The sequence below is a fragment of the Rattus rattus genome, chromosome 18 (genome assembly GCF_011064425.1).
Source record: "Rattus rattus isolate New Zealand chromosome 18, Rrattus_CSIRO_v1, whole genome shotgun sequence".
Taxonomy (NCBI): Eukaryota; Metazoa; Chordata; class Mammalia; order Rodentia; family Muridae; genus Rattus; species Rattus rattus.
Genome location: NC_046171.1, coordinates 2,752,779 through 2,780,591, shown reverse-complemented (window position 1 = coordinate 2,780,591; position 27,813 = coordinate 2,752,779). Strand labels below are relative to the sequence as shown.

The window sequence follows — 27,813 nt, the reverse complement described above, 5'->3', positions numbered from 1 at the left end:
ATTACTGATCACTCATGTGCTCATTGATCCATCCAATGACCAAATATTTATAGAACGCTTCTTCGTGCTAAACGCTAGGTTCAGCTTACAAGAAGGATGCTATTAGGTCACCAGCCCTTGGCTTGAACCCCCAATGCTACTCTTGCCTCTCGGTACTTCTTCCTGTCTCTCCCTATACAGGGTCACTCATTTGGGATGCTGGGGACAGCCCAGCACTATAGACATGTGTATATGAACTGTCAAGGTTGTACCCAGCAGGGCGGGACACCCCACCAGGCTCTGTATATTTTCGATGGTCGTAAAGTTGGAAGGTTGTTTTCCTAATAGAGACTCTGGTTTTTTGCCCACAGGTCAAGGAGATCCTGACAGCACTGGGCTTGCTGCCCTGTGCCAACACACGCACAGGGAGCCTCTCGGGTGGCCAGCGGAAGCGCCTGGCCATTGCACTAGAACTGGTCAACAACCCTCCTGTCATGTTCTTTGATGAGCCCACCAGGTGAGCCTGTGTCTGGTGTCCGGACTGTTAACCAGAGAGAGATAGGGAAGAGTCATTTCTGGAGTCTGTACTTGGAGGTGGCCCTGCTCTCTCGGTATGGCCTTGGAGGAGCTACAAGTGACTGCCCCATCTGTGGGGTGGCAGGACAAAGCCACTGGTTCAGAGGCTTCTGTGTGTTTGGGACCTTGGGTCCTGAGCGTGGAGATAGGGTTGGAGTTTGAAAGCATCCCTTCATCGTGTCCTTCTCTCCCTTGTTCCCGAGTTCCCAGTGGGAGAGCATCCCGAAGGCTAGTGACGTGGGGTGCTCTGAGAAAGGGTGCTCTGGAATGTTATGTTTTTAGCAATCCCTCCCATTTCAAGTGGTTCGCCTTGTGTGACCATGGGAATCCCGACTTCTGTCCCAGACACCCCTGCTTACATTTGGGGAGATGCTGGTCTCGAGTCCTGACTCCAGAGCACGCGGGTCACTACAGCCCGCCTTTCTGCCAACCCTGTTGTATTCAGGCATTCCCAGGAGCATGGCCGCACAGGGCTGCTCCTGACTGACTTCATTTAGACTTTTCCATTTCCTTCCTGCTGGGTTCTCATCTCATGGATGCTCACTGAACTTGAGAACCATCCCTAGCATCCCAGGGAGGCTCACATCTACCTCAGCCTGTCCACATGCCTGGCTGATAGTGGGCCCAAAAAACAACTTCAAGAACCCTTCAAATTGCCTCTCACAGGCTCACTGCCCTGGAGGGGGCGGGGGGGGGGAAGCCGGTGCTCTGGAGTGCCCACTGGGACTCCTTTCCCTTGTTGGGAGCTACATAGTAGAAGCAAGACAGGCTTGGGAGTGTTCAAGCAAGGGAGGAGAGTACTTACCCAGGGGTGCCAGATACTAGCCAAGGCATCTATACAGTCAGTAAAACAGCAAGAGCACCCCTCCCCCTCCCTAACAGCCCAAGTGGGCAGAAGGATCTGGCATTGTGACTTCTGACTACCAGGCCTCACTGTTTACTTTGGAGGGCCGCTATTTTCCCAGACAGTTCTGATGTCTCTCACCAGGGCAGGTGGGGATTCCCCTCCCCCATTCCACAGCCCCGGCCTTTTGGGAATGTTCTGGGCTCCTGTATTCTTGTAGTAAATAACAGCACACACAGCTCCCATGGAAGGGTCACCCTTGAACAGTTACAGGGGCTGAGAGGAGCCCAGCCTTGGGGGGGCGGGGGGGCAGCTACAGGTCCTTCAGCAGTGACTGCTCAGTCCCCCCCAAGACCTGGGGCACTGGGTTTGCCCCTCACACTCTCAGCATCTCGTGGTGTCTTTGACTTGCAGTGGCCTGGACAGTGCCTCTTGCTTCCAAGTGGTGTCCCTGATGAAAGGGCTGGCCCAGGGCGGCCGCTCCATCGTCTGCACCATCCACCAACCCAGTGCCAAGCTCTTCGAGCTCTTTGACCAGGTACGTGGCCCCCCTCCCCTGTCTAGGTTCTTGACCTACCCCAGAATCTTACCCCAGACTGTATCCTAAGGTCCCTGACAGGGAAGAGATAGCCTGAAAAAAGACCCTGGTTTTCACTGGTTTTCAGGGTGATTGATTGGTTGGTTAACTAGCTGGTTGACTGATTAATGACTGATTGGTTGACTGACTGACTGACAAATTGGCTGATCCATGGGCTGGCTGGCTGGCTGAATGAGTGAGTGAGTGAGTGAGTGAGTGAGTAAATGAATGAATGAATGAATGACTCACTGGCCAAATGCTTGAATGAGAGCCACCATTGGTCTACAGAGGTGAAGTCTGTGTTGATGCCTTCCTCTCTTGCTTTCTCTCAGCTTTATGTCCTAAGTCAAGGACAATGTGTCTACCGGGGAAAGGTCTCGAATCTCGTGCCATACCTGAGGGATCTGGGTCTGAACTGCCCTACCTACCACAACCCTGCAGACTTTGGTGAGTAGAGCCTGCCCAGCTGGAAGGAAAGGGGATCTCCCCTAGGCTCGTGTGTCCCGCTTTGACCTGATGTGTGAGTCAAGAGTTACTGCCATGTCTTAACCATGAGGCAGAGCCGTCCCGTGGCTGTTCCTGTGAGAACTCCCTCTCTTCCAGGAGAAACCTGTCTGATGACCAAGTTCTGCCGTCTTTGCATGGCCTCACCCTTCTAGGTGGATGCTGGTCACTAAACTTAGGACCAACCCTACATCCATGACTGCTTCCCTATAAGCACCTTGCTACTCAGCGCAGCCCAGAGGTCCCAGCTGGGCATCCCTCATTTATGGCTTCCCTCCCATGGCTGTATTTCTCTCAGACATCTGGCCACACAGCTCCTAGGGTTTCCAAAGTGTGTCCTGGGGCCCTTGGCCCTGGTAAAACACTCCTCACTCACAAGAAGCAGATTGCCACAGAGTAGGGAGGGGAGGAGGCAGGTGAGGGAAAGTTCCCCTTAAAGGGAAGAACTGGGCATATTTAAAAGCCAAGGGAATGGTCTTGTTGGCAGTTGGCTTATTCCCTTTCACAAGAGGAGAGAGCAATGGTGATGGGTACCACTGAGGGGAGCGGGGCAGGGTGGGGGATGGAATCCCAGAGAGTTGGGGGAGGGGTGGGGGAAGGGACATGGACCCATGGGAAGATGGCAGGTATCTGTTGAGGTGAGCATGACCCTTCCCAAGGGTTTCTCTCCCCTGATGGTCCTCTGGAGGAAAGAGAGGACTGTGGCACTTAAGAGTGATGTGGATGGCCAAGGAGTTTAGAGATGAACTGGTCAGGGCTGGGGAGCTTCTCAGCTCTGTGCATGATGCTGGTCCAGATGCATCCTGACTTCCTCTTGATGCACACTTAGAAAAGTGGTCACCAGTTTGCCAGGGAGTGCCAGGGAGGAGGGGGTCTCTGGACATCAGCAGCATGGTACTCAGATGAGCGCTGTGCTACTCAGGGAGGCGCTAAAGGAAGGAACAGGATATAGAGGTGTCTAGATGGCAGTAAAGTGTCATCAGCATCAGGGGACAGTCAGCAGGCACAGAAGTCTAGGTGGAGGGAACTTGGACAGGGTCCAGGAAGGGCAGAGGAAGTGAGTGAGGAAAGCCAGGAGAGCTGCTTGCTGGGAGGTGAGGGGTGTGGGCCATGGTCCCCAGCCTCAGAGTAGTGGACCCTGGGTGCTGTGAGCAGCCCTCCACTGTGGACCATTTTATATACTCAGCACTTAAATAAGGAACCCTGCTTCCTCCTGCCGATTTCACACTCCAGCCCATGCTGGTCCAGAGCAGGCATTCGGTCATGTATGCTATATACAGATAGGTGCTCATGGCATAGACGCGTGCACACTTGTGGGTTTGCATTTCTGGCCTCCCAACACCGCGAATGGTTTACTGGGGAGCTGTGAGCGGACATCAGTCGGCAACTGGCTGCCGTGGCTGCCAGCCAGCACCGTCACTCATTTACAGTGCTTTCTCCTTGCCTTTCGGGCTGTGCTATTACAAAGCGACAGAGACCTTCAGTTCCCATCAGCACCCTGGTGATTCTTCCCAGAAGCCCCTGCCTCACTTCACCTTCTGTGTCTCCCCGCAGTCATGGAAGTGGCATCAGGGGAGTACGGTGATCAGAACAGCCGCCTGGTGAGGGCCGTGCGGGAGGGCATGTGTGACTCTGACTATAAGAGAGATCTCGGGGGCGACGGAGACGTGAACCCGTTCCTCTGGCACCGGCCTGCTGAAGAGGTAAAGAAGGTTTGGAGAGGCCTGGGGAGGTCCCGTGGGGAGCTCATGTGCCTCATGTCCCTGCTACCTAAGGGTGCTTCCTTGCACGGAAGGCGTGGCAAGCAAGCGGCTAGCTCACCACCTTCCCTGTGCTTCCTCAGGACTCGGCCTCCATGGAAGGTTGCCACAGCTTCTCGGCCAGCTGCCTTACCCAGTTCTGCATCCTCTTCAAGAGGACCTTCCTTAGCATCATGCGGGACTCGGTAAGGGGACTCATCCCTCTCCCCCTCCTCCAAGCACACTTTCAGGTTGCCGTCTCTCAGTCTGCATCAGTCAGCTCTCACTGTTGCGCTGCAGCGACAAAAGGGCCCCAAGACATCTGTGTTCACAAGTCCCACTGTGTGTCTTGCTGGTGTCATGTATGCGCTGTGTGGGTCGCGAGGTGGGCTCGGCCCCATCTCTCTTCTCACTCCAAACCCCAAACTGGATCGATCCTGCACGGGCCTACGGAAAACGGACTGGGATCATGCAGAGAGGGAGGCAGGAGATGGTGGAGGGTTGATAACACCTTGGTCCAGTGGGCACCAGGTAGCCTGCGGGGGGAGCCTGAAGTCTAGTATGGCCTCGGGCTTCCCTGAGCTGGAAGACCTGTAACTTAGCATATGGGATCACGCTCATAGCAACGCAAGCCACAGCTAGGGAGGCTCTCCGGTAGACCCATCCCCAACATTGTTTAGTCTCCTCTGCAGGAAGATTGGCCTTGTTTGCCAGATTTGAACAGAAGCAAAGAAGCACAGTAATTTCTGTTTCTGTAGTGCATGAGCTCGGAGCGTGAGCGTGCACGCGTGTGCGCGCATGTGCATCATGGGTGTGCGTGTGCGTGCATGAATGTCCCTGATAAGGACTCTGATTGTTTCCCTGGAGGAAAGGGAAGGTGTCTCACGTGATCTGCTGTCATGGGAGTCAGAGTCCGATGCTTTCGCTGGCCTTGGGCCTGCCCTCTCTCTCCTGTGCACCGGGTAAAAGCTGTGCCTGCCCTCAGGTCCTGACACACCTTCGAATCACCTCACACATCGGGATCGGTCTCCTCATTGGCCTCCTGTACCTTGGGATTGGGAACGAAGCCAAGAAGGTCCTGAGCAACTCCGGCTTCCTGTTCTTCTCCATGCTGTTCCTCATGTTCGCCGCCCTCATGCCCACCGTTCTGACCTGTGAGTGTCCCCTCCCTTCCAGCCGGGACCCCTCCCCACGCCTGGGGGCTGAGGCCTTGCCTTGACCACTCATGTTACAGGCACACAGTGTCTGGATGCTTCAGATTCAGTCTGTATATGTTGACAAAACAGGTTGTGTTGTGTTACTACTGGATAAGAAACTATAGTGTAGTGGCTGGGGAGACGGCCCAGTGGTTAAAAGAGCATATTGCCCTTTTGGAGGACCTGGGTTTGGTTTCTAGCATCCATGTTGAATGGTTCACAGCCGCATGTAACTTCAGTCCTAGGTGATCTAGTGCCTCTGGTCTATGGGTATCTGCATATATGTGTTATACACACACACACACACACACACACACACACACACACACACACTGTCTTTAGTACAGATGATCAAATCTCAAGGAAAGGCAAGGCAATTTCCCCAAAATCTGCTAAAGAGACGCTCAATTTGCCTGTGCCCCCCTGTCCAGTGGAGTTCAGCTCTTCAGGTAGCCTAGATGGCCAACTCTGGCCACTTGGGATTTGAGAGCTGATAAGCCCATCAGAGACAGGGCTGGCCAGAATTGTCCCACTAGCCACCATAAGGAGACGCTTGGTATCCTCAGGGACTTGGTCCACTCTGAGTCTTCGCTTGGATTGGTTTCCTTTTTGCTGCTATAATAAAATATCACAGACGGCAGCAGCTTAGGGAAGAAAGCGTTTAACGGGCATACGGTCCCAGAACCAGCATCTGTAATGGTGGGGAAGGCTCACCATGACCGCAGGAGCAGGAAGCAGGCCGCACACAGTAAAGCAGAGAGTGAAAACAGGAAACGGGTCAAGGCTGTCAATCCTCAAAGCCCCGCCCCCTTCACGGGATGCACTTCCTCCAGCAAGGCTCTGCCTCCATAACTTCCCCCAAACAGCGCAAGCAACTGGGGACCAAGTGTTGACATACATGAACCTGCCAGGGGACATTTCTTATTCAAACCATCATGGGGTGTATCTTTTCAGATTTTCCAGGACAGGGTATCTCTGTGTAGCCCTAGCTGTCCTGGAATTTGCTCTGTAGACCAGGCTGGCCTTGAAATCAAAGATCTGCCTGCCTTTGCCTCCCAAGTAGGATTAAAGATGTAACTCTTGAGATTAGAGAAACAGCTGGTGTTTTTTTGTTTTGTTTTGTTTTGTTTTGTTGTTTCATTTTGTTTTTAGACCAGTGAATCTAGGCTTCCTCTTTTGTTTAAAGTCTGGAGTGTTGGGGGCCCACACTGTGACATAGGTCAGAACCTCCAGGGCTCAACCCAAGGTCATCCATGTGCATATCTGAATCCCTGACTGTGCCCACCCAACCAGTCTCTGTCACCTTCTTGTCATAGTTCCCCTCGAGATGAGTGTCTTCCTCCGAGAGCACCTGAACTACTGGTACAGCCTGAAGGCCTACTACCTGGCCAAGACCATGGCTGATGTCCCCTTTCAGGTATGCGAGCCACCAGGGAGTGGCAAGGGGGAGCAGACATTCTCCACACCCCGCAGAGCTGGGTGGGGCCCGTTTCCACAAGTGCTCTGCTGAGAAGTGATGCAGGATTCGGTGGGATCTGTGGGGTGTGCAACAGAAAGGGCCCCCAGGGGTGTGTGACAAGCAGAGCCCCCAGGGACACAGACTGTGTACTTGCAGATCATGTTCCCCGTGGCCTACTGCAGCATCGTGTACTGGATGACATCACAGCCGTCGGACGCTGTGCGTTTTGTGCTGTTCGCTGCTCTGGGCACCATGACTTCGTTGGTGGCCCAGTCCTTAGGCCTACTCATTGGAGCTGCGTCCACATCCCTGCAGGTATAGCCAAGGAAATGCTGATCAGCGCTGGGCTTCTCTCTGTCTCCTTGGTCTAACGTGGTCTTGTGGGGCTCAGTGATCCTCTGGACCCTTAATTCTGTTGTTAACTTCTAGGGGTCTTTACTAGGCTGTTCTCATAGGAATGAATGAGCATTGCCTTCAATGATCAGAATGGTCTCCTTACAGTAGGGACTTGCAGAGTGGCTGTGCCTACCCACTGCACTTGCCCAGACATGAGTCCTTAATGTCAGCTCATGTCATGCCATGCCCACCTCGAGACCCCATTTTACAAGGTAGGGAAGACTTAAGACCAGAGGTGCCTTGACTGATTGGTATCACACAACTGGCATAGAGGCCAAGCTCTCCACACCTCTAGTCTTGCCTCAGTGGGCCCACTTGGCCACCCTTTGGCACACCAGTAGTGGATACCCACCCACTCTTGACCTCTCTCAGAGCCTCACGTAGCTCTTCTCTATGTCCTCGAGCCTGGCTTCATCTCCAACCCCCAGTTGCCTCCCCTGCCCTTACAAACCAAAGCTATCGGAAGCTCTTGCGGTCCCATGCCATCTTCCAAGGGCTCCCGGATGCCACATTCTTCCTAGTTCATTTCTGGTATCCCCAACAGTGTCTTCCTAGCATCCAGGGTCCAGGATCCCCACTCCGAGGAAGACGCATCCATGGTAACTGTCTCATAGCATTGCTGCTAGGGCCAAAGACAACACCCCACATCCCAGCCTCAAATCAGGCCTGTGGAAGAGTGCCTGTCACCACCGTGTTGACCTCTCACCTCAGTTTAGCCTATGCCCCCTGCCAGTCCCATGAAGATATCAGAACTGTGTTTCTGTAAATGGCTTTATATCCCCTCACCATCTCTGCTTGTCAGACCCTCCCCTCCCCAGAGCTTTGGACCCCAAAGGGTGCTGGATGCCCTTTAGCTCATTTATGAACAACACACAGACAACACACACCACGCACTGCACAGCCACACCTTAGAGTCTCTCCCACGGAGCCTAGCCAGTGGGAGCTGCTGCTCGCCAGCCTGCTGGGTGTTGCCCTCAGATCTCAGGGGACAACAGGATCCTAGAGGAGGGACCCACTTAATGGCTACCCATGAGGTCTTTGAAACCTGTCCCTGGCATTTGGTGTCACAGCAGATTGATGACAGCATCTTTATCTCTAGGTAGGACCCCCCAGAGAGGTGGCCTTACCCAATTGTCATCTCCAAGGACAGCTATAAACTGCTCACTAAGACTCCTCAGAGACCATTCCAAGAAAATATTGACCTCCATCCTCAGGAAATGCTGTTTATTTCGTTCAGCTCCCTTCCTCAGCTGGGGTCTGAGGACGTCTCTTTAGGAGATTAACTTTTGGTCCTGCCAGGGAACATTCTTGGCCACCCTCCTGGTCTCTGCCAGCCCAGGAAGACTCTGGCCCTTTGACACACTTTCTTTCCAGCCACTGAGACACCCTCTGGGTCACTTGAGTGGGTGGGATAACCCTCCCCGACTCCAGTGAGCCCTGTTCATGTCTTGTTCCGTCTCACTCCAGGTTGCGACGTTTGTGGGTCCCGTGACAGCCATCCCTGTCTTGCTCTTCTCCGGGTTCTTTGTCAGCTTTGACACCATCCCAACCTACCTGCAGTGGATGTCCTACATCTCCTACGTCAGGTACCCGTGGGTGATGGCGGCAGGGGTGTGGGGTGGAGGGGGCAGTCCGAGAACTGAGCAGTAACGGAGGATAAATCCGAATCCAGACTCCAAGGATCTTCCTTCCTGTTTCCCTTAGTTTTGTGCCTCTCCAGTGCACATAAGCACATATAGTCTCATACCCTGAAGATGTCATGGCATGCCCTCGTGTTCCGGGTGTTCCCAAGGGGAGTGTCTGTAATTTATGGGAAAAGTGCCACAATGAAATCTCGGTTATAAAACCTGAACAAAGCACCCAGGGCACAGCTTGCCCCCTCTGAAACACTCCAATACCTTCTAACAAGAATTTTTCTGGCAACTTGGGTCCAGGTTTCTACCCCTCTGCTGAGTGACTCTGCACACTGGGCATTCCCTGGGCAGTCAATGGCCGCCCTAGTACTCGGCTTGTTTCCTCAACACCTCCCCATGTCCCCCCACCCTGCCCTCAACTGCAGCTCTTTCCCCTCGTCACAAAGGTCCACGCTGGGGACAAGTGTTTGTTTCCTAGAGTGTCAGCTTAGACCCCACTACATTGTTTGGGAGAACAGGACAGACACAAAGCCGTTGTACAGAGTTTCAGCTGCCTGTGTGCTTGCCAATAGGAAACTGAACACCAGCGCCTTTCATCTCAAGATCCTTGCTTTTGTTCTGCAAAACAAGGCTGGTCCAAAGAGGCTTTATTTAAATGCTCCAGTGTTCTTGCCAGGATCTAACCCATAACAGGACCAAACAGTGGAAAGGTGTACAGGCTCAGAAGGAAGCCAAATATGTATGTTTGTTTGTTTGTTTGTTTATCGCCCCAGTGCCTTTAGTAAGGTTCATTCCATTGAGCACTTTCTCTGGTGACCTTGGAAGAAACAGGGTAGGAACAGAGGTAGGATGCTGATCCATGGCTGACTTAGGAAGCTGCCGTAAAATCAGGGGATGGGGCCCACTGAGAGTGGAAAGCCAGCCTAGTGAGGACCTTCAGCCAGGACTCCCTTCACACTTGGTGCTCCTCTCCCTAGATACGGCTTCGAGGGGGTCATCCTGTCCATCTATGGCTTGGACCGAGAGGACCTGCACTGCGACATTGCGGAGACATGCCACTTCCAGAAGTCAGAGGCCATCCTGCGGGAGCTAGATGTGGAGAATGCGAAGCTATACCTGGATTTCATCGTCCTGGGCATCTTCTTCATCTCCCTGCGGCTCATCGCCTATTTTGTCCTGAGATACAAAATCCGGGCTGAGAGGTAAAACACCTCCACACTGGCAGTGAGGCAAAGCAGACATTGTGACCAAGGACACTGCTGGGAAGTAGCAGTGCACCTGCTCCTGGTGACACAGACTCTCCCAACCCAACCTGGAGACCACGCAGGTCGATGATGACCAGTGTTGAGCGCCTCTGCCCGCCGGGTTGGAACTGTTCATTTCCTTTTCTAACTAGGAAGATGTAGGGCGGTTGGGGTTTTTTTGACATGTGGGACTCAAAACACAACTGGCACAGAATGTCATCCTCTGCTCCAGCTGGGGACAGGAGCTTCCTCAGTAGACTCCTCCGGGAGTCTAGGACACACTGGCCCTGGATGAGGAGCGTTGGCCGAGTTGGTCCCCAGAGAGGTGGATGTCTTGGGGACTCCGCCTGACGACTGTCTTCTCTTAAGGTCTCAGCCTTCTAAAGTTCCTCTCATTTCTGATGAAGTCACTTTCCGAGCCAAAGCCGATAAATTTCATTCACTTCGAGAGATTGTATCTTTTTAGCACTTCTTGAGGACTTATGCAGGGTAAAAGATGTGTTTTGCTTAGAAACGGAAGAGTCCAACATCGTCACCGAGTGGGGGCGCTCACAGGCAAAACCGGAGAAGAAGGTCAAACGCAGGCTCCAGGTGAGGGAGACACCACACCAGCTGCGCTGGGCCAGCAGGGACTCAATGCAATGCAACACAATGCAGACAGTGCTGGGGGGAAGTTGGCAGGCTCCTTCCAGACTTACTTTCTCATGTGCTTCTTATCTTAAGCAAACTAGATGGGTTTAAAAACTCTTCCTGGTTTTCCGGCTACTTTTATTTTGCCCAAGAAATCCTCTATCCACCCTGTCGATTTTTAAAAGACCATTTTCCCCTTTCTTCATAAATCACATTAACTACCTCCACAGAGCCTGGGAAGCCGGCCTGGGGACACATGGGGTGCATCCCTCAAACTTGGGTTGGGGGGGGCAATGGGTTGTCAAGGACGGGCTGGCCGGCTGAGTGGAAGGGGAGGTGCCATGAATGTCCCCATTAAGAAAACGCTCGTCTCTGCCAGAGTACCACCACCCTAGGATCAGTCTCCTACAAAAGTCTCTATTTTTGTGGGCAGGTCAGTTTAACCCCTGTGAGCCTCAGTTTCCCCACCTGTAAGTAATTGCACTGGATCTTGTTTCGACGGGTCCTGAGATTCCTCGGCTGTGGCCTTGACGCTTTCGTATCTTATCTGTAGAGAGTGATAAGGGTCCGAATTTTCCTTACCGCATGGAACGTGCTTTGGAACTATTTAGAGATTCTTTTTATTTTTTACACTCCTAGGTCTTTTTTTATAGAGAACACGATTGAAAATGCGTATTACGATGTAATCTTCAGTTTGCTTGTTCTATACAAACATGGCCTTGCCTTCTAGACTCAGCTTTTAACCAGGGACACGATTCGCCTTTATAAAAAGTCTTCATTAAAAAAAAAAAAATTTGAAAAAAGGTCTTCATTTAATTTCAAGCTATCAGGCATGGCGTCCAGAGAGGAAATAGCTGCTGACAGCTGAAAGGAACGGGTGTTGGGTGGGCAGATCTCAGTCCGGCACTTGGTGAGGTTGGTGCCAAGGAACCCATTCCATCCAGGTCTCCATGTATGGGTTGGTATGGCAGGGCTGCATTTCTCCTCAGAAACTGCTGTGCTGTCAATCACAGGCCGGGTGGTCCATGTTTCAAATCCGGAATGACTCCTCAAACTCTGGAGGAATTCTTTCCTGTCCAGGTTTCTCCTCGACACTGAGAACAGCTTGTCACTGCTCCTAAGTAACAGAGGGCGCCATAGGGTCCTTCCACAGGGCAGAGTCTGAGCTCAGGATACAAGAGCTGGCTGGCTCCTGGGGACAGGGTAACCCGGGCAGTTGGTAAAGGATGTTGACCAGAACAGGGGAGGGGTCAGAAGTCAGCCAGCAGAACAGTGTTGCTCACTTGTTCTGTAGACTTGAGGAAGGCTGACAGCCATACTAGGGGACTCTGCATCCAGTGTCCACAGGGCCATGGTTCTTGGCTCTGCTTATGCCCATACATAGCCTGGATCCCAGAGATGCTGTCTTGATTTCTAGGCCATTCCCTTTTCCTCCTATGGTAAGGGACCACCCATCCTCTTCCCGTTCGTCTCAGTCATGGTAGGAGATACCGGAAGTGTGTACTCTGCTGACACTGACATGAAAGTCAGACTTCCCTCCCTTGCAGTTGGGTTCCCTGGGACTTCCTTTCGTCTCTACTTGAGTTCCTTCGGTTGAAAGGAAGGAATTGGGTTAAAGGCTACACCACCTCCTCCTGTTAGCTAATAAAACAGAAGTCCCCAAAGACAGAGTTTACAGGGACCTCTTCAGTGAGTGGCCTGTGGGGCCCTGCCAGGTTGAGGCTCAGAAAAGGCTGGCTGCAAGGGTGAGGCTGCTAGCCTCTGTCTAGCCCCTTTCTTTGTCTGCCGCCCCCACCTTACCCCCAGCCTCTCCTGCCTCTCTTCTACCCTTTATCCAGAGAGTTAAACTCTCTGGTGTTACTTCTAGGGAGGGGGATGAGTCAATGCACACTGCACACAGTAGGTGCAAGACTCTCCCTTACCTGGAGGTGGGGAGAGGCACCCCCAGGAATACGGAACATCAAGCTTAGAAATCTGGAGAAAGGTCATTTTTGTCAACCCAAGGCCAGGGGCAGACAACATCTGTAAAACAGAAAACATGGGATTGTGCCCCTGACCACAGAAAAACAGACAGGAGTGAACACCTGCCCTTGGGAGTGTCTGGGCACAGTGCAGTCCCCTCTGGCTTCTCTATCCTGTATTCATCCATCAAACCTTCATTGATCTGATTTCCCCCTACTGTTCCAGTCCCTGAGGCAAGGAAAGGGACCTTCCTTCAGGGCTTACCCCAGTGGGCAACTATTCTCTCTCCTTCTCTGTGTAGGATTGGGGTGGAGAGGGGCTGGCAAGGTCCTGAGGGCCAACAGAGCCCATGTCAGATGCCAGAGTCCCTGCTTTCTGGCTTTTCGAGGTTGTCGTCCAAATGGTGCAAACAGGATGAAAGGGATTTGATGGGCTGCAAAATGCAACTCAGGTGCAGTGGCTGCCTACTCGGTCAGTCACTCTACCACTAAAGAGAAGGCAGAGGGGAAAGGCCAGTCTGCTCTCTGTCCCATGAGGGACTTACATCCAAGTGCCCATGATGAATGTCATTAGCCCACCCAGAGGCCAGCCTTGCTTGTGTCTCAGTAAGGGTGGCCCCTCTTCTTTCTTGTCTTAGCTGAGCTTCCCAAGACAGCACTCATGGGCCACCTCAGGTCACACAGTGTATTTGGTGATCGAGTATCTATCTGTGAATTTGCACATGCACTCATGTGCATGCTCCTATGTGCATACATGCAGGCAGGGCTGCTCTCACGCATGTCCGAGAGTGTTATTCCCTTCATGTCAGTAGCCTAGCAGCTTCTGAGTCTTTCCCTATCACCTTTACTTCAAGGAGGGAAAACAAAATTCATCCATGCCTATGGTGTGGGAGACGAAAGTCTAACGGAAAACCCACCAAGGCTATCGATCAATACCAGCTAAACGGGAATGAAAATGGGACAGATAGACAAATGGAGCCCAGAAGGGGAGCTCGAGGAGCGGACTGTGTCAATATAAAGTTAGATACTTGGAAGACATAAAACTGCTAAATAAAATATTTTATATGAAATCTTTACGCGCATCCGTGTGTCAAATGCTCCAAGTGATTCGTTGGCGGTTTTTTTTTTTTTCTGAGTCAAATCCATGTTTCCACCATCTGAAGAAAGACGGGCGTGTCTGCTTGGTAGAGTTCCTATCCGTTGCATGGTCTGACCCACTGTGGGGTCAGCCTGCTCTCCGCAGCGCTTTCTGTCTCTAGGTTGTGTTCCCTTAGATGCCTAACCCACAGTCCTCTGCGGTGATCATGTGACCCTGGTCCCAGCAGCACCAGGTGAGGCTCAAGCCCCGGAACATGAGAACTGCCACCACTACAATCCCCATAGGCACAGCCAAGACAGCTCTGCGTATTTCTCCTCTCCGTGCCCTAGCAGCTGTATCATGGGGCGCCCTGCTCAGGGCTCTGCTGCAGGAGATAGATTTCAGGCTTAGGCTCAGGCTCTGAGAAGCAGCCACCAGCCAGCCAAGCAGCCCTCACGTGTCTGTGTCTGATCCCGTTTTGATCTGGGCTCCGTGAGCTTTCAGACAGAGGGACCAGCTGGAATTCACCCCTGAAGCATTGTCGTGGCCTAGGGCCAAGGTTTAAACTGTACCTTGCTCCGTCCTCTAGGACACAGAGCAGAGACCCTGACAGGCAGATCAAAAAGGTACACACCCTCCAAGAGGCTGGGGGACCTATCTGAATTCAGGGTCAGCCTGCGGCGCCCCTACAATGTGGGAAGAAGGGCTGCGTGTGAACACGGTGGGCGTGTCCCAGAACGTGGTGGGCGTGACCCAGGATGTGGTGGGCGTGGCCAAGGCGTGCGCATGCTCTCCTGTCCATGTGTTTCTGTCCTCTCTCCCTGCATCCTCTTGCTTTACCAGGCGACCTGTCCCTCTGAGGTCATCTACAATGTAGTGTCGAGCCTTCCGTGGTGGTTCTTCTGAAATAAGCCATCTGCAGTGTGAGGTCTTAACGATGGCCGCGTGAGGCCGTGTTCTTTACAAACCCCTTCGGGTCCAGATGCAGGGAAGAAATAGCCCTGAGCCTCCACTGCCGTTCAACCTTAGAGGAGAGGGACCATAGTGCCTTCCCTCCCTTCAGCTGAGGGAGTACACTCAGGACCCTCAAGGGATGCCTGAATCTAGGTGCCACTGCAGATGTAAGCAGATATATTCTGATATGGCCATGACAAAGTTATTTGTACGTTAGAGACAGAGAGAGAGACCACCAGCATTAGCCACTGATCTTTGGAGTGTCTTGACGATATGCTACAATAAAAGTCGGGCAAACACGATCTCTCTCCCAGCTTTTTTCCTTTTCTTTTTTTCTTTTTTTTTTTTTTTTTTTCTCGGAGCTGGGGACCGAACCCAGGGCCTTGTGCTTGCTAGGCAAGCGCTCTACCACTGAGCTAAATGCCCAACCCCTCTCCCAGCTTTTTAAAAGTTATCTTCAGTATTTTTCTGATGGTGGTTGACCGCGGGTAACTGCCACTGGACAAGTTGGATGAAGGTACCTATGGTTCCATGAGGAGATGATACACTCCTGCTGCCGTTGGAGTCTTAAGTATCCTGGTGACCATTTGGTGCACTGAGAGGTTTCCATCCTGAAGAGAACAAGAGGGTTCATCTTGGGCTCTGTACCCCAGTGTCTGTGCCAACATGGACTCTTCCTCTAACAAGTATTTACAGTTTTTGTGGTGTGCTAGAGGCCAGTGAGGAAACCTATTCTGTGGGCAGTTTGCATGGTGGATTCCAAGGGACACAGGCTAGGTGTCAAACCCTGATGCCTTGGTATTCCTCAGGACTGTCCCCTGGCACCAAAGGGAGGCAACAGTCTAATCACGCATCTTCCCCATCCTTTGGGTGTGGTCCTTGGCCCCTCTAGCTCAGATAAGCACTGCAAACAGAAAAGCCCCCCACAAATGCAGAGCTCTGTAAGAATCAGATACAGGGAGGCACAGGTACACTCTGGAGCTCTAGAACTCAGAGTCGTGACTAAGATGCTGTCAGGATGCTCTCTCCAACTCTGCCTTTCAGGTCCCCAGGGATAGCTCAGGGGTAATGTCATTTGGGCTCATTAGGGAATAGCCTTTCCACCCCGAGATCTTGCAAAGGGCACAAGTCCACTCTTGACTGAGGGTTACCATTGCAGCAACACCAGGACCGAAGCAACTTGGGGATAAAAGGCTTTACTTGGTTTACACTTCCATATCCCTGTTCATCACTGAAAGAAGTCAGGACAGGAACTCAAACAGGACAGGAGGCTGGAGACAGGAGCTGATGCAGAGGCCATGGAGGGATGCTGCTTACTGGCTTGCTCCCCATGGCTTGCTCAGCTTGCTTGCTTATAGAACCCTGGGCTGAAGGCCACCACAATGAGCTGGGCCCTCTCCTGTCAATCACTAATAAAATGCCTTAAGGGCTTGTGTACAGCCTGATAACACCACTCCATAGACACAACGGCAAACCTTGACGTTAAGCCACAGTGCCTTCAGTGCGGTTCCTCTCAATGCAACAATGCTGGTCTCTGCCTGTCAGCACTGGATGAACCAACAGCACCATCAGTCACCCAGGATGTTGTGTGCCTGTGCCTTGGTGTGGAGTGAACTGTGTCCAGTTAGGGGTCATGTCTAGTTTATGTTCAGTGAGTCATGAGGTCTGGGCTTCAGAAACCTGTACATCTGTGTGGTCCCTCTCCACAGTGAGAGGCAGAGGTGCTGAGACTCGTCAGGGAGCCCCTAGCTATGTGGTGGCCCTTGCTGGTGACCTGCTGGGGCCAGTACTTGGTCCTTCATGAGTAATCCTTGCTTCAAACAGCCAGCATGGCTCTCCTGTTGTTTTAGACACAACGGCCTAAACTTTCCTCCTCCCCCCAGGCACATACAGCAGTGATGTAAGCTCCCACCAAACTTTTCTGAATGGAAGTAGAGGGGAAAGGAGGAGGGATAACACAGGCTCACTGGTCTCTGGGGTGTCACCAGCACAGTCTCTCCTAGGAGACCCAAGTACCAACCCCCTCAATGCATCTGAAAAGAGTGACAGATGCCTGTAGGTGCCCAGGGCGCCCTCTAGTGGTCACTGTAGTTACACACTATGTGGAACAGATCTGTCCTCTGGAAGAGAACAGGGGATTAAGGGTAGGGGTAGGGTTAAGGAGGTGGGGGTCACAAATAAATAAGGCTGCAGCAGCAAGGCCAGTGTGGGCAAGGACAGCTGCATGGAAAGGCATTTAGTAATCTCTATGCCAGGAAGAAGGTCAGAAGTTCGGCGGGGTCATCCTGGAAGGGGACATGCTACTTCAGAAGCAATGGACAGGAACACACCCCAAGTCTCAGACTCTGCCTGAGCAGGCAATTAACAGAGAGGTGGGGTGTGTGTGTGTGTGTGTGTGTGTGTGTGTGTGTGTGTGTGTGTGTGTGGTGGTGGTGGTGGTGGTGGTGGTGGTGGTGGTGGTGGTATGAGTTACATGTTTTGTTTGCTTGCTTGCTTGAAGCAGGGTCTCACTAGGTAGTCCTGCCCAGACTATAACCCACTGGCTTTGAATTTGCAATGATCTTTCTGCCTCTGCTTCCCAAGTGCCCCTATGGTATAAGACAATTTATTGCATCCCCCTATTACAATATACATGCATTCTGTTCTAGTGAACCCCATGAACCCCAGCTAACACACACACACACACACACACACACACACACAGAGGGAGAGAGAGAGACAGAGAGAGACAGAGACAGAGAGAGACAGACACAGAGAGAGAACCCCCTCCTTGCTACATCACATTACAGACAAGTGTGCACACAAACTTTTGAAAGATATTATATACATTCCTATCAAGTGTGATGGGATAGACTAATGCAATATATGTTGGCATGTCCACACCCCCAGAGGATGTAATGAGGGACCCGGGTCCGTCACAATCACCAAAAACAGGACAGAAGCGCCCCCCCACCAGGCAGGCTGAGTGGGCAGCCATGTGGTATGAGCATAGCTACGCTGGAATGGACACCTTTCTACAAAGCTCCAAACCAGGAAAACGCAGGACAGTGTAAACTACAGAACAAAAGCAACAGGCCCTGCCCACCCACCCCCATTTTTTTGAGAGGGAGTCAGGTTGATGTAAGGTCGAATCATCTGGGAAGAGGGGACCTCGATGGAAAAAGTGCCTCCCTCAAACTGGCCTGTGGGCGAACCAGAAAGGTGCTTTATTGATTGATGTGGGGGATGCCCAGTCCACTGTGCCACCCCTAGGGGACTGGTCCTGGGTTGTATAAGAAAGCAGGCTAAGAAGCCATGGGGAGCGAGCCAGTAAGCAGCATTTCTCTGTGGCCTCTGTTCCTGTGTCTAAGTTTCTACCTTGAGTTCCCTCAGTGAAGGACTGTAATGTAGAAGCCAAGTCAGCCATCCCTTGCCCCTGAGTGGTTTCGGTTTTGGACATGATGTTTATCACAGCCACAGAGAGACAAACCAGGAAATAACCTAGGTCAGGATGCAACACAGGACAGGGCCTGGGTTCAAATCATGACAACAGATTTGAAACAGCCCCCACCCCCGGAGCAGACAGGACCCTGGATGGTCCCAGGCAGAGACAGGAGTCTATGGGTGACACTTGGCGCTTCACAGACTCCCTCTGCCTCTGACTTTGTATCTACTCAAAGCCACCCTTATCCCCATATTTATATGACACTGAGAGATGTGCCCAAGTTTCTGATCACCCACAGAGCAATACAGTTAGACCATGTCCACCCCAAGCCTTAGACAGAGAACAGCACAAAAAATGGGCTTAGATGGGAGATATTTTTCTTTGGCCCACGTGAGTCCCACGTCTACCACGAGATTACAGGATGACGCAGGGTGATGCTGGCCTTGCCAGTCACCACCGCGAAGGTCTCATCACTGACTCCAGTGACAGTGTCAGAAAGAATTAACCACTGTCGGCCACACACCACACAGGCCAGGGCCGAGTAAAGGAATGGCCAGCCCAGGATTGGAAGCTGTTGGGAGGCAGGGAAACTGAAGAAGCTAGAGAGTAGACTAGAATGTGAGGTAAGGAGCGGCTGCCGCCGCCCCAGGCTGCCAGCAGAGGGCGGTGTGAGGCCGTGTGAGTTTTATTCGAGGTTCTGACTCTGTCCTGGTAGGCTCACAGCAGGCTTGCTTCACTTAGGCCTGGAAGATGCTTCCAGAAATTCTAGTGTGGACGCCGCAGCTCCTGGAATGTTGCCAGATTGCTTTCAGCTAAGCTCACACCGCCCTACCTAAGGCCCCTGAAGAAGAACGGTAGCATCCTGAGTTCCCATGGTCAAAGAAGGCCAGGCAGGGCTAGGTGGATGGGTTCTATAAGCAAAAAGAGATGAGGACCAGGCCTGCTGCACCGGCCCAGAGAGACAGTGACCCCATGGCTTGAGTTAGGACCAGAAAAACCCAATTTTCTTCTATAAGCTTCTGACAGAGAGGCAGCTACTGCTAATGACCAGTGCAAGATAAACACAGCCAAGGTTAGCTGAGCCCTGACTGAGACATTCAGATCCTACCAACAGCCCTTCTGAAATTGGGTTTGCATTTTATTTGTATAATACAGACATGAACTTTTCATGTCAGAGAGAGCTCTGGGGGGTACTTCACCCCCAAATCAACCCAACCTGACCTCCCAGTTGTGGGTGAGGCGGCAGAACCTGACCCATCTTGCCAGCCCGGAGGGCTCTGTGATGTTGATCCTGGCCTGGGACTTCTCCATCAGTCCCCATGCATTCTCCACAGCAGGCCCAGGGATGACTGCCTCCCTTGTGGGAGCCTCTGTGACCATGTTCTCTAAGACCTGTTTGATCTGATTTCTTGTCACTGATACAATACCTCAGTTAAGAGAGGGGTAAACCGGGCTGGAGAGATGGCTTAGAGGTTAAGAGCACTGTCTGCTCTTCCAGAGGTCCTGAGCAATTCCCAGCAACCACATGGTGGCTTACAACCATCCATAATCAGATCTTGTGCCCTCTTCTGGCCTGCAGGCCTATATGCAGGCAAAAAGCTGTATGATGTATACATAATAAATGTAAAGAGAGAGAGAGAGAGAGAGAGAGAGAGAGAGAGAGAGAGAGAGAGAGAGAAGTAAACCAAGTGTTCCTCCTGACATTGGCAGGTGGACAGGTTGAAGGACACCTTTGTTTAGAAAAACAAGGACATGGTGACAGTGTAGCATCCCTCTAAGTTGGGGCTTTGGGAATACAATGCCTATAGAAAAAAATCCTGTTGTATCCTGTCCACTGTGAGCCTGGGGCAGAGACATCTTATTTCTGATGTGCGGAGAGCTTTAAAGGTTGTGGCTGGTCTTTGCTGCTGTGTGGGTTTTTCTTTTTCCTTTATCCCTTTATCCCCCTGCCCGGTTTCACCCTCCCTAACACTATATAGGAGAAAAACAAGGATGTGGGGAAAGAGAAAGAGAGAAAGAGGGAAAGGGGAAAGACCCCGAATCTCGTTTCTTTCCATTTGTTTCTTCTTCAGCCATAGCTACTAGCAAACCATAACCAAGCCCCCTAACTGACCATCGCTCTCGCTCTCGCTCTCGCTCTCGCTCTCGCTCTCGCTCTCGCTCTCGCTCTCAGTCCTTGAATTTCTCTGCCCTCTGAAAAGTTCCCAGAATTGCAAACATCACACAATCGCAGGAACTACCTGCAGCTGGCAAAACCACGCCTCTGCTAGAGCACGAGGCAAATCATGGTCGTCTGCTGTGGACAATCAGAAGCAGCCCCACAACCCCACACCTGGGATTAAAATGAAAGCACGTTCTTACAGTGTTGCCGTGTCTGTTTGTTTGTTTGTTTGTTTTTTAAAGAAACCAAAATTCCAGAATTCTCAAAAACGTCACTACAAAGGTAAGTGCCCCAAGTCCAACGACACAAAGGAGGGTGGGGACCAGGGGCCATGGCCATGTGAAGTGTTCACCTTGCATGAGAGTGTACAGAAAACTCAGCCGTCAAGACAGAGAACAGCATTTAAAAATCAAAAGTAATATAGATAGATATGTAACGAATAAAATGTCAAAATTCTGCACTTGGATAACAGTACCTCACTTCTATATTATCAGCTTGGCCCTGCTTCCAATAAACCTTTATTTATAAAAGCAAGTAGGAGCCAAGAATGCAGGGGCTTCTCCTACTAGACAGGCTCAAATATCTGTCTCTGGAGTTTACTCTGATGGTCCTATAAGATGTGGGTTCTAATGGTTTTCTCCCCGTGCACCCTGGGTGTCACGGTCAATGTGACAACCAGTCAGTGTGATATGTTTTAAATGTGACTTGCCAAAAATCACACCGAACCACTATTTCTAGTGCAGTGGTTAAGGGGACTGAGGTCTCTTCCAGGAGAAGAAACCAGGAAACCCCAGCACAGTGAGAAGCAATGTGTTCTGGCCCCTGTGTTGTGTAAATGAGCCATAAAGCAGCATGCATGGTGTGACCCTGAGATGGTCCCCTGTGGGAGCGGAGCTAGGGATCAGCCATGCGGCACGCGAAGGCACCTCCACCCTCAAACCTTCCCACAATGAGTGCACAGAAAAGACACACCAGGAAATGGGAAGGGGACCAATCAGCCTAAAGGATGTGGACACGGGTAAGGATGTGATATATAGACCACTATGCTGTATCAAAAAAAAAAAAGCCACTGTTATTAAGTATGGCCGATATTAAATATGACTGTAGAAGTGTGCTGTGAATGGTTCTACCTGCCTGCTCCCCTAGTTAGCTCTAACTCACTTTGACATATCCTCGAGTCACCTGAGAAAGCATCCTCAATTGAGGGCCTGCCCAAATCAGATTGGCCTGTTGGAATGTAGGGTGGTGGTGGTGGGATTGTCTTGTTAATTGATATAGAAGGGCTCAGCCCACTGTGGGCGGCACCATCCCTTAGCAGGCTTTATAAGCCAGTCAGCCGAGCACGAACCCTAGACTGTGCCAGCAAGGGGTCACCCTCCACGGTTTCTGCTTCAGACTCCTGCTCGAGTTCCTGATATGACATCTCTCAACGATGGAACTGTGCCCAGGAAGTATAAGCCATATGAACCCTTCCTCCTCTAAGTTGATTTTGGTCAGAGTGTTTCATCACAACAATAGATGTGCCTCAAGGGGTCCTGGCTTGAAGCCGTTCTCAGTGTATCACAGCAACTCGGAATCAGGTCCCCACAGGCCAGGGACATCCTCTCCCCAGTGAAGTGTGACCACCCTTCACCTTTCCCACCTTGAGAGCGACGCACGGAAATAAACACAAGAGTAGAGGTTTCCGCAATCAGAACAGCCTTGTGCTGACTGTGAGGTCTTTATTCTTCCGGACTCCCGGCTCCTATATTGGCCGGCAGCAGGGAGCAGATCAGGGGTGAGTGCTAGCCTGGGCCACCACCATCAGCAAGAGTCCGGGGTGCGGAGCTCCCTTTGTGGAGCCTGGACAGCTTCAAAACGTACATTCTGGGGAGGAAGGAAGGAAAGGGTCAAGGTGAGTAGGGTCATTCCCGTGCAGCGCTGCCCGGCTTCCCCAGGTCAAGACAGGCTCCGAGGCCAGCACCTGTCTGCTTTCCTCCCCTGTTCACAGTGGATATGTGAGCCCCGCCCCCTAAAAGCCTGGGAGAAAAACTGCGCATCCTCCCTGGTGCTACCAAGCTAGGTAACTGGATCCCTCCGCCCCCTAGTGGTCCTGGCAGGGAGTCTGTGAGATGGTACCCAGAAAGGAGCCAGAAGCAAGTGACCTGCCAATTGTGGGGCAGCCCGTGGCTGCTCCCGACTATCCTCAGTCCTCTTTCCTGGCTTGGCTGAAGGAGGGGGGCCTGCATGTGGTATGTATGCCTCCCTCCAGCTGGGACTCAGCCTTCTGTTACCCAGGCCAAAGGTCACATCTGGCTCCTTGGAGCGCTGGCCCAGGAAGATGTCTCATAGAGGTACAGCCTTCTTAAAAGGTGAGCCAGCATTCGGACGTGACAGATGGCTCGCAGTGGGTGGCTACCCTAAGATGTGGTAGCTTAGGGCCTGAGTAAAACAGGATCGGGAAGCTACCCATGTGCCTGGCCATCTGTTGTTTGCACGCGGCCCCACCTAGGGATTCTCAGGGTACCTGCCCTGCAACTCACTCCACCCAGGGAACGGGTGAGAGAGGTAGGAGGTGGGAGGGCAGGCTCAAAATCAGCCACAGAGCTGCACAGTCTCTCTCTTTCTCTCTCTCTCCTCTGTCTGTCTCTGTCTCTGTGTCTCTGTCTCTGTTTCTGTGTGTATGTGTGTATGTGTGTGTGTGTGTGTGTGTGTGTGTGTATTTCAAACCAGATCCCACCATGTGTCATCCTATCACTGTGTCTGTCTCTCTGTCTCTCTCTGTCTTTCTCCTCTCTCTGTCTGTCTCTGTGTCTCTGTCTCTGTCTTTCTGTGTGTGTATGTTTCAAACCAGATCCCACTATGTGGCATCTTATCAGTGTGTGTGTGTGTGTGTGTGTGTGTGTGTGTGTGTGTCTGTGTGTCTGTCTGTCTGTCTGTCTGTCTGTCCCTCCTGTGTGTGTATGAATGTATGTGTCTCTGTGTGTGTCTGTGTGTATGTGTGTGTGTGTCTGTGTGTGTGTGTCTGTGTGTATGTGTGTGTCTGTGTATGGCTGTGTGTGTGTGAGTGCGTGTCTGTGTATGTCTTTGTGTGAGTATGTGAGTGTGTGTCCGTGTATGTCTGTGTGTATGTGTGACTGTGTGTGTCTGTGCTGTGTGTCTGTGTGTGTCTCTCTGTGTGTGTCTGTGTTGTGTGTCTGTGTGTATGTGTGAGTGAGTGTGTCTGTGCTGTGTGTGAGTGTGTGTCTGTGTGTGAGTCCATGTGTGCATATGCAAATGTGTGTGTATATTCACACATGTGCTCATTTACTCTATGTGCATATGTGAAGGGGACATTCTGGTGCACCTGTGGAGAACAGAGGACAAGCTGGTGGAGTCAGTTCTCTTTTGCCACCCCGTGGGTTTCAGGAATCGAATTCATGTCATCAGGATGGCCAGCAGGAACCTTATCTGCTGAGCCATCTCACTGGCTTACCTAGTGAGGGTCTTGCTGACTCAGACGGGATCTCCCACTGGCCAGGAACTGAACAATTAGGCCAGGCTAGCTGGTCAGCAAGCCCCAGGGACCTGCCTGTCTCTGCCTCCCCAGCAATGAGGGTCCAAGCATGGCCACCACACCTGACATTTTGACCTGGTTTTGTGAACCAAACTCATGCCCTCTTATGTGGGGAGCATTTCACTGGCCCTGCATCATCTCCCTGGCCCTCCAAACCCATTTATGTATTTTTAGAGAAGGGGCCAGCCACTGCCACCAGCTGCCCTGGGTACAACATCCCTGATATAAGGTCTCACCAAGGAATACTGGTTGTTCTGCTGAGAGAGGCCCAGTCACATGGAAGGACAGGGCCACCCTGGGCACCACCCGCTGGCCTTACCTGTCTCTTGCAGAGGTTTGAAGCACCAGGGCACATTTGGGATGCTGGAGTCAAAACAGCAACCACGGTTGTTACACTGCTCTGATGTGACAGTGGGGTAGCCACAGTCCACCCTGACATTTGCCGGGACCATACATTGGCTTGGAGCTGTCCAAATGAAACACAGTCAGTTGCTGGACTACTAGTTTGGCCTTATTTTCTTGCTTCCTGTGGTATCCCCTTAACCATTTCCCCTGAGTTCAGAGAGAACACTCATACCTCATGGGACACGTCTAAAGGAAAGCAGGCTATTGGGAAGTGAAGCTTCCTGGAGATCTCCCTGGCAGTGGAGGGTGGGGACGTAGAACCCAAATCCCCCTGGGCTGTCCTTAGCTCCCATCGTAGTCTGTTACCAGCTGTCACTGCATCTAACGTCCCTTGGCTATCAGGTGAAACCTTTGGAACATGCTGCCTTAACAGAACAGCTTTGGAGATGGTGGTGAGCTGCCACGGTCTCCAAAGCTAACCACCAGAGACATCCAACTTGTGTAGCACAGCCCCCGCCTGCTACGCTGACACTCCCGTCAGAGTACTTGGGAAATGCCTTAACTTATGACCAACTTTTATTGTGTCTAAAAAGCTTCTTGCAACCACTTCTACGGTGGAAGAGGCAGTTTCATGGCCATAGGCACTCAAACTTGGCTCAGGATAAATTATGTTTTGTTTTTTTTTTTTTTTTTTTTTTTTTTTTTGAGACCGTCTCTCATGTAGCCCAGGCTGACCCGGAACTCGATGTTCACTCATCGATTTGGAAGGATAGCTGTGATTTGTATCCTTGGAGATTTGGTCTTTTGAGGTCTATTGTAATACTAAACCACCACCCGCACTCCCCAGACCGGATTTTCCTAGAGATGAGTCCACATGGACACCTTGGCCCCAAGTTATTTCTTTTCTTTTTTTTTTTTTTTTTTTTTTTCGGAGCTGGGGACTGAACAGGGCCTTGCACTTACTAGGCAGCGCTCTACCACTAGGCTAAATCCCCAACACCCCCCCCAAGTTATTTCTGATTGGTAAATAAAGATGCCAATAAAGATGCCAACAGCCAATAGCTAGGCAGAAGAGACAGAGGCGGGGTTTAGGTTTCCTGGGCTTGGAGGTTGGAGAGGGACCACTAGGAAGAAGAATGTTCCGGAGAAAGAGAAGCCGCCATGGGTTAAATGAGTCATGAGAATGTGGCCCTGGGGGCTGGCCAATTAGAGTTAAGAGCAGCCCAGATGAGACATAGTAAGTAGTAATTCAGGACTATCGATAGAAAGTAGATTCTTATAGCATAGAGGGTGGGTATCTGCCTCGCTCTTGGGCTATTTAAGGCTTATTGTAATTTAAAGGTTGTGTGTGGTTTTTATCCGGGAACTAAATGGTCAAAGCGGGATAGAAACCCTAGGTCGAGATTAAATAATTTCTGCAACGTGCATCCATTGCGGACCGCTAACCCAAGGAATTTGACCGTTTCCCTAGCAACCCTCTCTTGGTCAGGAGGTTAAAAGAAAAACAGGTCTAGATATAGATACCCTATAGCTGGCAGGATCCCTGGGAATCCAGGGGCTAGTAAAGTTTTAAACAAAGTTCCCTTGCTTGTTTGATCTGTAAGGACTGCCCGGTTCCACAGTGAAAAGTGTCCCAGGAGATACCAAGTATCCTATTTCAATGTCTCCGCTGCAGCTCACCACCACCTGGCAGTTAGCTGGTCCAGTCCTAGCTGTGAGCGCTCTCCACCTCCCAGCATTCCTAATTCAAGAAGATTACGTGCTTATCCGTAGGTGATCAGCTAACTGATTTCCCTTAAGTGGAAACCCAGCAAACATCTCTATCTCCCCCCATTGGAGTGGGTACAACAGGTCTTCCTTGACACGGTGGGGAGGGGGTCTGTTGAGGCAGGGAGCTAAGGGACCTTTTCTTTTCTTTTCTTTCTTTTTTTTTTTTTCCGGAGCTGGGGACTGAACCCAGGGCCTTGCACTTGCTAGGCAAGCGCTCTACCACTGAGCTAAATCCCCAACCCCCTAAGGGACCTTTTAAAACTTCCATCCTGTTCCAGCTCCTAGATGCTCCTATGTGGCTGGCATGCCCCGGGGCAGCAGGGTTTCAAATCACTCCAATGGGTCTACTGTCTTCACCCTGGTAAGGGGTGACCCCATGTCCCTGAGTACTTCTCACCTAACACTGTAACCCAGTACCCAAGGGGAACAGGTTTCTATAAATTGTCTGGGGCTATTGCTTTCTCAAATGTTTCTTTTCTTTTTTCTTTCTGGTTCTGGTAACTTGCCAGGGTGCTCAGTGTGTGTTCAGAAACCTCTGGCAAAGAAAGAAAAGAGATGGGATGAGCTCCAACCGCCCCTCCCACCCCAGCCTTGGTTCCAACCCCGCTGCAGATTCTGAGGAGGAGAGCTGTCCTGAATATGTTAACGTTCTCTGAGCTTCCACTAACTTGTCTCTCAAGCTGGTCAGAAAGAACCGGTCTGTAGGACTGTGGCAAGAAACCATGAACCGGTTACGTGGTAATTGGTTATTAGGTCGATGTAGGAGGTAGGCAGTCTCCCCTGCTTTCAAGCTCACAGAACGCCCTGTTAGCCTGGGTCTTCTGTGTCCCAGCCTAGTACAGCGGGAACCAGATAGGTACTTACATAGGCCAACGAATTCCTGGGCTTTGCAGGAGGACCCAGCAACCAGGACCAGCAGCAGGGTTATCCAGAAAGCTCTGGTCTCCATGGCAGCAGGCAAGCTTCGGTATCCCGAGGATGCGCGGGGTGGCAAGGAAAGCCCTTTTATAGCCATGTGTTTGCTGGGTTCTGCGGACTCTGGACTCTGAAATTCCAGAAGACTCCTCCCCAATCCTGTCAGGGCGGGTGGGGAGGCCGCGGGGGAGGGGAGAGGGTTAGGGAGAAAAACAGGGAGCGGGAAGAGGTGGGGACAGACATTCATGGCAGGTCAACCTGAAAACAGGGTCTGTCAATCAATGTATGAACCCAGTTTAGAAGCAGATTGTGTGAGGCTGCAAGGCAAGGCCACTGGCTGGACAGAGCTACAGGCTAGGCAGGGACATTTAGTCTCAACCCCCTCATTGAGAACAGTGAAGAAGACCCTGGGCTACTTTGTCCACAGCACCACCAACATCGTTTGTCACTTGTGAAGGTGGAAACTCTCTTGCTCTGAACTCTCCAGAAAAGCCATTTTTTATCCTTAGCTACACTTCAATGGCTGAAATGTATTTTAATAAAACATTTAATAAATACACTCATATATTTATTAATATAAATATAGATTTATATTAATACAATATAATAAAATATATGTTGATTAAAAGATATAACAGATAAATTATATATAATTTATAATTATAATAATTTATAATATATAATTAAAAGATATAATTTAAATGTATAATTAAATATATAATTTATCTTTTATTTTTATTTAACATATATTAAAAATACTAATATATTTAGTTTTTAAAATCAAAGAATATAAAGTTCCCGCTCCCATCTAGAGACATCTATTTTCAGTAGCTCTGGTTTCTAGACCTGAGCAGATATTTTTAAATTTTACTTAATTGTGTGTATATGTGTG

At 51.1% G+C, this 27,813-nt stretch overlaps 2 protein-coding genes across 2 annotated transcripts in view; one reads left to right on the top strand and one right to left on the bottom strand.

The window, feature by feature from the left end:
* Positions 1–11,570, top strand: part of Abcg1 (ATP binding cassette subfamily G member 1) — a 55,626-nt gene extending 44,056 nt beyond the window's left edge. The window contains exons 6-15 of the mRNA XM_032888507.1: positions 351–496; positions 1,814–1,937; positions 2,309–2,423; positions 4,035–4,183; positions 4,324–4,425; positions 5,205–5,373; positions 6,732–6,832; positions 7,031–7,189; positions 8,738–8,856; positions 9,882–11,570. Coding sequence (XP_032744398.1) covers positions 351–496; positions 1,814–1,937; positions 2,309–2,423; positions 4,035–4,183; positions 4,324–4,425; positions 5,205–5,373; positions 6,732–6,832; positions 7,031–7,189; positions 8,738–8,856; positions 9,882–10,110 — 1,413 coding nt within the window. The 3' untranslated portion in view covers positions 10,111–11,570. The remainder of the gene's footprint in view (positions 1–350; positions 497–1,813; positions 1,938–2,308; positions 2,424–4,034; positions 4,184–4,323; positions 4,426–5,204; positions 5,374–6,731; positions 6,833–7,030; positions 7,190–8,737; positions 8,857–9,881) is intronic.
* Positions 11,571–22,037: 10,467 nt separating this feature from the next.
* Tff3 (trefoil factor 3) lies at positions 22,038–27,030 on the bottom strand. Its single transcript, XM_032889143.1, has 3 exons — positions 26,871–27,030; positions 24,211–24,357; positions 22,038–22,222 (listed from the first exon to the last, which is right to left on the bottom strand). Exons 1-3 carry the CDS (start codon positions 27,019–27,021, stop codon positions 22,209–22,211), a joined length of 312 nt encoding a protein of 103 aa, XP_032745034.1. The 5' UTR covers positions 27,022–27,030; the 3' UTR covers positions 22,038–22,208.
* Positions 27,031–27,813: the final 783 nt, after the last annotated feature.

Bases quoted from the DNA above. Each gene is read 5' to 3' on its own strand.
- Tff3 (XM_032889143.1), bottom strand. From the start codon at position 27,021: ATGGCTATAAAAGGGCTTTCCTTGCCACCCCGCGCATCCTCGGGATAC. The intron at 24,358-26,870 runs GTAAGTACCTAT...TCATTTGGACAG, and splicing joins CCAGGAATTCGTTGGCCTAT to CTCCAAGCCAATGTATGGTC.